Raw genomic sequence first — 6515 nt, 5'->3', positions numbered from 1 at the left:
GAAATGAGGGGGCACAGCCAGACCAAGGGGAAAACAGTGCAAGAGAAAAGGATACAACAGAGGTTAAAATTAAGGAAATGAGATGCCAAGTTGCACTTCCTGTTCCAACAGCAACCATCAGTCCAGTCCCTCCTGTGGGACTGACAGCAGCACCAGGATTTCCATCAGTCCTCTGCACTGCCCATCACTGCTCTGCTTTCACCTCCTTTGCTGAGAAGTCCAGAGACTGAAGCAACATATTATAAACAAATGAAAAGTCATCACAATCAGTTTAATGAAGTGCACAGAATAGCAACTGATCATGTCAATAAAAATAAAACAATTAATTTTACATCAAGTGTGCTTTATTTCCTCCACAGGTATTCTGTTAAATAAAGCACCATATATATACTGCCAGGCCACAGCTAAAGAGGATTCTTTACAGAATCAAATTTCTTGTGGTTGTTTAGTATACAAGTAAACTTAATTTTGATAATAAGAACCACAGCGATCTGAGGCAATCTGCCTCGATTATAAGGTACAAAACTGGCACAGAGGACACCATATTATACACAGTAAAAATGCCATAAGTTTAAATTACATCCTCCAGGACCAGCAGGCCCTGTCCCCCAGACAGCCATATTAAATGAAAGCCACTACAGTGAACTCTTAATTACATAAAACATAGCCATTATCTGATTGCCCTTTTAAGAAAGTGTACGGGAGATGCAAAATAAAATTAAAGTAAAAAAAAAACCAAAGAATCTTTTGAGTTCTGCCTGACCAAGAATTAAGCATATAAATCTATCTTGCCATTCAAGCAGAGAGCACTGGACAAACTGAAGCACAAAACAGAAATAAGCAAAAACTTATACAAACAGCATTATTTAGGAGGGGGAGAAGGAGGATTAAAAAAAAATAAAAGACTTAAAAGCAGACATGCTCCATCTAATGTCAAGAAGCAGCTTGGTTGCCTTTGCCGGATATCCGTGTGACCACGTGAATTGTAGACTCAATGGTCCTGCACAGGATGTCTAAAATGTCCTGCTGCTGCAGGTGGCTAAAAAGTCCCCTCGAATGGCCACAGCCCACAGGCACGGCCGGGTCGGGCTCCGGGCATGGTAAGGCTTGGCCATCGCAGCCTCGCAGCTCCACCAGCTCTGAGAACACAGCAGAGATGGACGTGGAGGGGAACTCCGAGTCCTCCTCGGCTCCCAGGGCATCCTTGCAAGGCTGCAGGTCCTTGAACTCCTTGCACTCCGGGAATTTCCCGCCCTGCTGCTCCTCCGCGTGTGGTGCCCGCGCGGCCAACAGTAAGTCTTCGGAAAACGAAGAAGGGCCTTCCATTCTGTACTCCTTGACAGAACTGCTCTCGGGGGACGGAGGGTCCTGCTCCGTGCCCGGGTCGATGATGGATGAGTCCCGAGTCTCGTTGTCCGAGGTGCTGGTGGGGGTCAGGGCCTCCCTGGGCTCGGCCTTGCTGTCTCCCAGGCAGCTGTCCACGGTGTGCTCCTCGTCGCTGCTCACCCGCCGCCGCTTCACCGGAGTCGCCCCTTCGTCGTCTGCAAGGCACGGGACAGCTTGCTCAGGGCAGGGCCCTTCCTGCCACCCGTCCCACCAACAGGCCCTGCACACTGCCATCCTTTCCACAGCACAATAAATACTTGCTTCCCTACAGAAAATTCATGCAGTTCATGAATAAAGTGGCATTAAGGGTTGGGGATTGGAGCCCAGGAATGGCCCACCATGCACAGATAAAATAACATGTTACACCCATTTCATAACCATTAGAGTGACACCATGACAGAAGGCAAACCTTTAGTTTTTCTTTCTTTGGCTTCTTGCTCTTGTAATGAGTTCCTCTGTTGCTGACAAGCTCTACATTTGTTCAAAAGCTCCTGTAAAGTCGGAACCAGGGCCGAGTTGAGTTGTTTGGGAGTGTGCACTGAAAGCAGCAAGGCAAGTGCTCGGAGGTCCTGGAAACAGAGAAGGAACAAACTTAACAAGCCTTATTTCAGACTGGCTTTGGGTTAATCCTGTGCACAGAGGTCTGGCAATAAAGAGGTGGTTCAGCCTGTGCTGAGCAGCCAAAACATCAAATTCTAGATAGATCTGCATTACTGAAATATCCCACTCCTTGCTGACCTTCATGCAGACCTGTCCCAAGATGAAACACTTCTACCATGAAATCTGCTGTACTTTGCTCCCCACAGTAAGGGTGGCATTCCCAGGTTCCCATGCCCGCACCAGGAGCCCAAGCCAAGGCCCAGAGTGGAACAGACAGTGCCCACCCATGCCAGGAGCTGGCCCAGGGCACTGAGGAGCTCCTCTGCAGGAAATCAGCCGCCTCCTAAAAGCCATTTTAACAACTCACCCCATTTAACATAGAGCTTGCTTTGGAAATTTCAACCCTCTGGTTGCCGAAGTCAGATTCTAGGCTTTGATATTGATTTATTAGATTTGTAATTAGAGTATTGATTAAGTTGGCACAGTTTGCTTCAGAAAACACCTGCCCTTGCACCTGTGAAAAGAAAGCATTTTTTTAAAAACCACAAAAAACTGGAACAGTCTCCCAAAACAGCATCAATGGCTGCATTCCCTGGAATTACCACTAAAAAAACCACGTACCTTCAGAAGAAAATGGGTCAGAAAGGTGTACACAATGTTGTTGTTAAGAAAGGTCCTTTCATCCATCAGAATACATTTTATATATTCTGCAAAAACTGGATCTTCACAGAGGAGCTTGACACAGTTCTTGGACATGGCAGACTGGCAAAGGGAGAGAAGATGGAAAGTCACCACAGGAAGTGCAGGCCAGGCCCATGGAAACACAGCTCAGGTCTCTGAGCAATTACTGCCAATTCCTATGTTGCGTTTTCCTGGGATGAAGGAGAAATCTCTTCTCCAGGAAGGCCAGTTTATCCCATCAGTGTGTACAGGAAGGGACAACACCCACTAGTTACACTTCCTGGGTTCATCCCTGTTCCACATCTATTGTATTTGCCTGCATTTCCATTCTCTTGGTTCTTCAACTGACTCTTACCTGAGTCTGACAAAGCTCAGTCCAGAGTTTGGGGAACAGCGCAAGGTGAAGTGGCAAACCTTCATAAGCAACCAGGACACCTGGAATTGCAGGAGGAAACAAGTCAGTGTGGGAGCATTTTGTGGAAAACAGGGAAATACCTGATAAAAGCAGTGCCAAGGTGCTGTACCATTTTGTAGGACCAGAAAACCCCATCTATAAAGGTTGTACATCCCTTTAATAACCACTCGGTGATTCAGGGGGTACAGGAACATTATTGGTGTGACACTGAAGTCTGTGCATCTCAGGAACTCACCCCTATGCCAGAAACCTTTCAATATTGTCAATTAATTGCCACTGATGAGGTGCCTCTGAGGATTCAGGGTGAGACCCAAAGCCATTTAAACTGCCCACCCAGCCTCAGCAAGCCCTATGTTAAGCTCTAAATGCACAAGATGACTGAAATCTCCCTGGCTGCCTCAGCTCCTCTCTGGACAGGCCCAAAGTGCACCAGTCAGTAGATAAGGCTGCACCACCTTACACATGGCTAATATTTTGTGGATAAAAGTCATGTCCAAATGCAGCAGGTTTCACAACCTCTGCTCTTCCTTAGAAATTCTGAACATAAAACTTAGTGGAGAAGACTCAAAATTATCACAGGAAAAATACTCACTCATTTTAACTAAAGTTTCAGTAAACTTTTCACAGTTGATTGCAACTCGACACAGGAGGTGGATGAACTGGTGATAGGAGAAGAAATAGTCCAGCAGCATCCGGTCGTAAACATCATCTTTGCCCTGCAGATTGAAGGGAGCTCCACTGAAACTGCAGCACAACAGCACAGCTCCCACATTGCCTGAACTGCTCCCTGCCCCAAAATGTGCCGTGGTGTACTCCAGGAGAACAGTGGGAATCTCCAGGAGCCTCCTGGCCCAGCCCTTGGCAGGCACCAGGTGTGATGGGAGGAGGGAATGGCAACAATTCCCCACCAGGAACATCTTTTATTGCAGGACTCTGAGTCAACACTGAGAAGGTGCAAATACCATCTTGACCAGGACAAGAGAGGAATGTGGTAACTTTACATCACAAACAAACCCAAGTATAAATACACTACTGCTTTTTAAATCATTATCTGTCAGTTGTGATCTGCAGAATTCAGAATTTTCCAGAGACTGAGCTTCCCAAGGTTTCAAAGCAGAATTTTCAGGGTGTCTCAAACAATGATATACATATGCCAATATTTTAATATACTTTGGACATATACACTTAAAATGGCATCAGCTTCTGTAGAGCAGAGAGAGCCAACAGGAAACCTCAACAACTCAAGCAAACAAATGCAACCTGATACAAAGCAACTGAATGAAAACCAAGCATGCAGAACCACAGGGAAATGGGACTGTGGATGTGGTTACAGAGGTTTAAAAAAATCCTTGCTTCCTAATGTATAGGAGGAGTTCAATATAAACTGTCAAATACGTCATGTAATATGACATGTTTTAAAGTCCAGATTTACATGATGTAGTACCACATCTGCTACCTCTGGATACAGATGGGAAAACCACCAGAGATAATTTTTTTTAACCACTTGGCTTACACAGCAGATTTGATGGTGCACAAATAGACACAGCATCGTCGTGAAAGCTTTAAAAAAGAAGGGCTACTTACCCTACAGTACCCGAGCTTCTTCGAAATGTGTTGCCCACACAGATTCCCATCTCCGTGCACATGGGCCCCCTGTGCAGGAGGGTGGGGTCTTTCTGAATAGCTGTGTCCACTGGGGCTGTGCCTGCACCCAGTGTGTCCTTGCGACCACTGTACCTGAGGGCACAAGGGGTATGGCGGCTTCAACCACCACTCCATGCCTTCACCCGGAAGAATCCCCTGGGACAGCACCTGGAGCACAGAATCTGTGTGGACAAAGCATCTTGAAGAACCACGGTTACTGCGCAGCCAGTAACCCGTTCTCCTGCTTCAAATGATTGTCCATACATATTCCTGGTGGGGTGGGATCCACCTCACCTGACTCTGGCCATCTAAAATCCCTGTTCCCTGCAGCCAGCGGAGAGGGAGACACAGCCACCTCATCCACACTCAGGGAATTGTTCTCCTCCTTCCCAGAGGGCTGTTTTCCACGGGAAGAGCCGGACACTGCCCTTTCAGACAGGCAAAGTGACGTGAGCTGAATCCCACCGTGGGTGCTGCAGCTGGAACAACGGGGTGTGAAGAGTCCCCACCAAAACTGGCATCCCAGCAGGAAGCCCACAGAAGGGAAAATGGGAAGGCTTAAGGCCCTGTGTGACATTGCAGGCACTGATCTACCCCAACAAAGAGATCAGGCCTCAGTCCTGGCCCTATGGACTCTGCTGGGACCTGCAGGATCTCCCTGGCTGGCTGGCAACAAACCTCAGCGCTGTGTGAAACCCATGTGGACAATCCCTGAATCTCCTTTATAAATGCCACAGACTGGAAAAATCACCGAAATGTGTGCTCTGGGGTTTTTTTTCCTAACACAAGGTCCTGTCTGGAACATGGAGCTGTGTGTCACCAAGGGCAGGGAAATGGTGCTTCTGGAGTGCACAACTAGAATGGAGTGTATGAGGACAACACATCTTGAAGAAGAATTATGCTTGGCTTACGAAGAAAAGGTAAATGCATCGAGCTACTGGATTCTTACAACACTCTGATAAAAACGGGAAAAAGAGTAGAGAAAGCTCTTTTTAGGGCCACACTTCACATACCTTGCTGGCTTCCACCATGGTAGGCAGGAGGCACATGTTGAGCTCGGGGCGCGGAGGACGAATGCTGCTTTTCCCCCCTATTAATTTCAAATTTTCACGACATGGAAAATAAGGTCCAAGAGACACTGTAGTGTAAGTTTGGATAAAATAGGGATATATTCAACAGGTCAATGTTTGACATCAGCAAGGAACACGACAGAGTAATAACAGTGTAAGAGAACTTCAAAAGACAATCACTGAAATACCTACTTGGGATATTACTGTGGTGGTATGTACAATGATTGTGCTGTAGAAATGGAACCAGAGTATGTAGGAAATCATGAGGACTTAAAAGTACAAGCTCCTTGAGGACATCTACAAACAAAAAGTTGTTTTTGCTATTACATATTGTTATTTCTTAACAGCAAACAGTTCAACTTAAGGCTCATGCATTTGCACACTTCTGTTTTGTATCCCTTTTCCACGCTCAGCTCCACTGTGAGGAACACCTGAGTGACACCCCTAAGTCAGTCCCAGTTCCCTTCACCTTTGTCTGCCAGGGCACAAAACCTGCTCAGTGGCAGAACCACCACCAGTGAGGGGTCAGCTTGGATAAAGAACAAGCTCAGTAAAATTCACCCTCTCTGCTTCTTCTCTAACAGGTCTGATGCCTGGAAAATGTCAACGAGCAGCAGTAAGGATGACAGTGAGAAATACTCAAAAGAGGGGTGAATGCACAGAAATGCATTGAAATCACACAGGAAAAGGTAATTTGGACACACTTTTAGGCCTTTTTC

The 6515-nt window shown here is 46.5% G+C and overlaps 1 protein-coding gene across 10 annotated transcripts in view; it reads right to left on the bottom strand.

Annotated features, from left to right (window-relative positions):
* Positions 1-250: 250 nt before the first annotated feature.
* Positions 251-6515, bottom strand: part of USP34 (ubiquitin specific peptidase 34) — a 103017-nt gene continuing 96752 nt past the window's right edge. For 6 of the 10 annotated variants that reach the window (XM_071582180.1, XM_071582184.1, XM_071582185.1 and 3 more), the window contains exons 73-81: positions 5989-6093; positions 5740-5864; positions 4667-4819; positions 3675-3798; positions 3023-3102; positions 2608-2748; positions 2354-2500; positions 1796-1955; positions 251-1541 (exon numbers count right to left, since the gene is read on the bottom strand). In XM_071582180.1, coding sequence (XP_071438281.1) covers positions 934-1541; positions 1796-1955; positions 2354-2500; positions 2608-2748; positions 3023-3102; positions 3675-3798; positions 4667-4819; positions 5740-5864; positions 5989-6093 — 1643 coding nt within the window. In that variant the 3' untranslated portion in view covers positions 251-933. The remainder of the gene's footprint in view (positions 1542-1795; positions 1956-2353; positions 2501-2607; positions 2749-3022; positions 3103-3674; positions 3799-4666; positions 4820-5739; positions 5865-5988; positions 6094-6515) is intronic. The other 4 variants (XM_071582188.1, XM_071582189.1, XM_071582190.1 and 1 more) reach the window with 2 other exon arrangements.

The sequence above is a fragment of the Pithys albifrons genome, chromosome 2 (genome assembly GCF_047495875.1).
Source record: "Pithys albifrons albifrons isolate INPA30051 chromosome 2, PitAlb_v1, whole genome shotgun sequence".
Lineage (NCBI taxonomy): Eukaryota > Metazoa > Chordata > Aves > Passeriformes > Thamnophilidae > Pithys > Pithys albifrons.
Note: the sequence above shows the minus strand (reverse complement) of the source record. Positions and strands in the feature narration are given on the sequence as shown.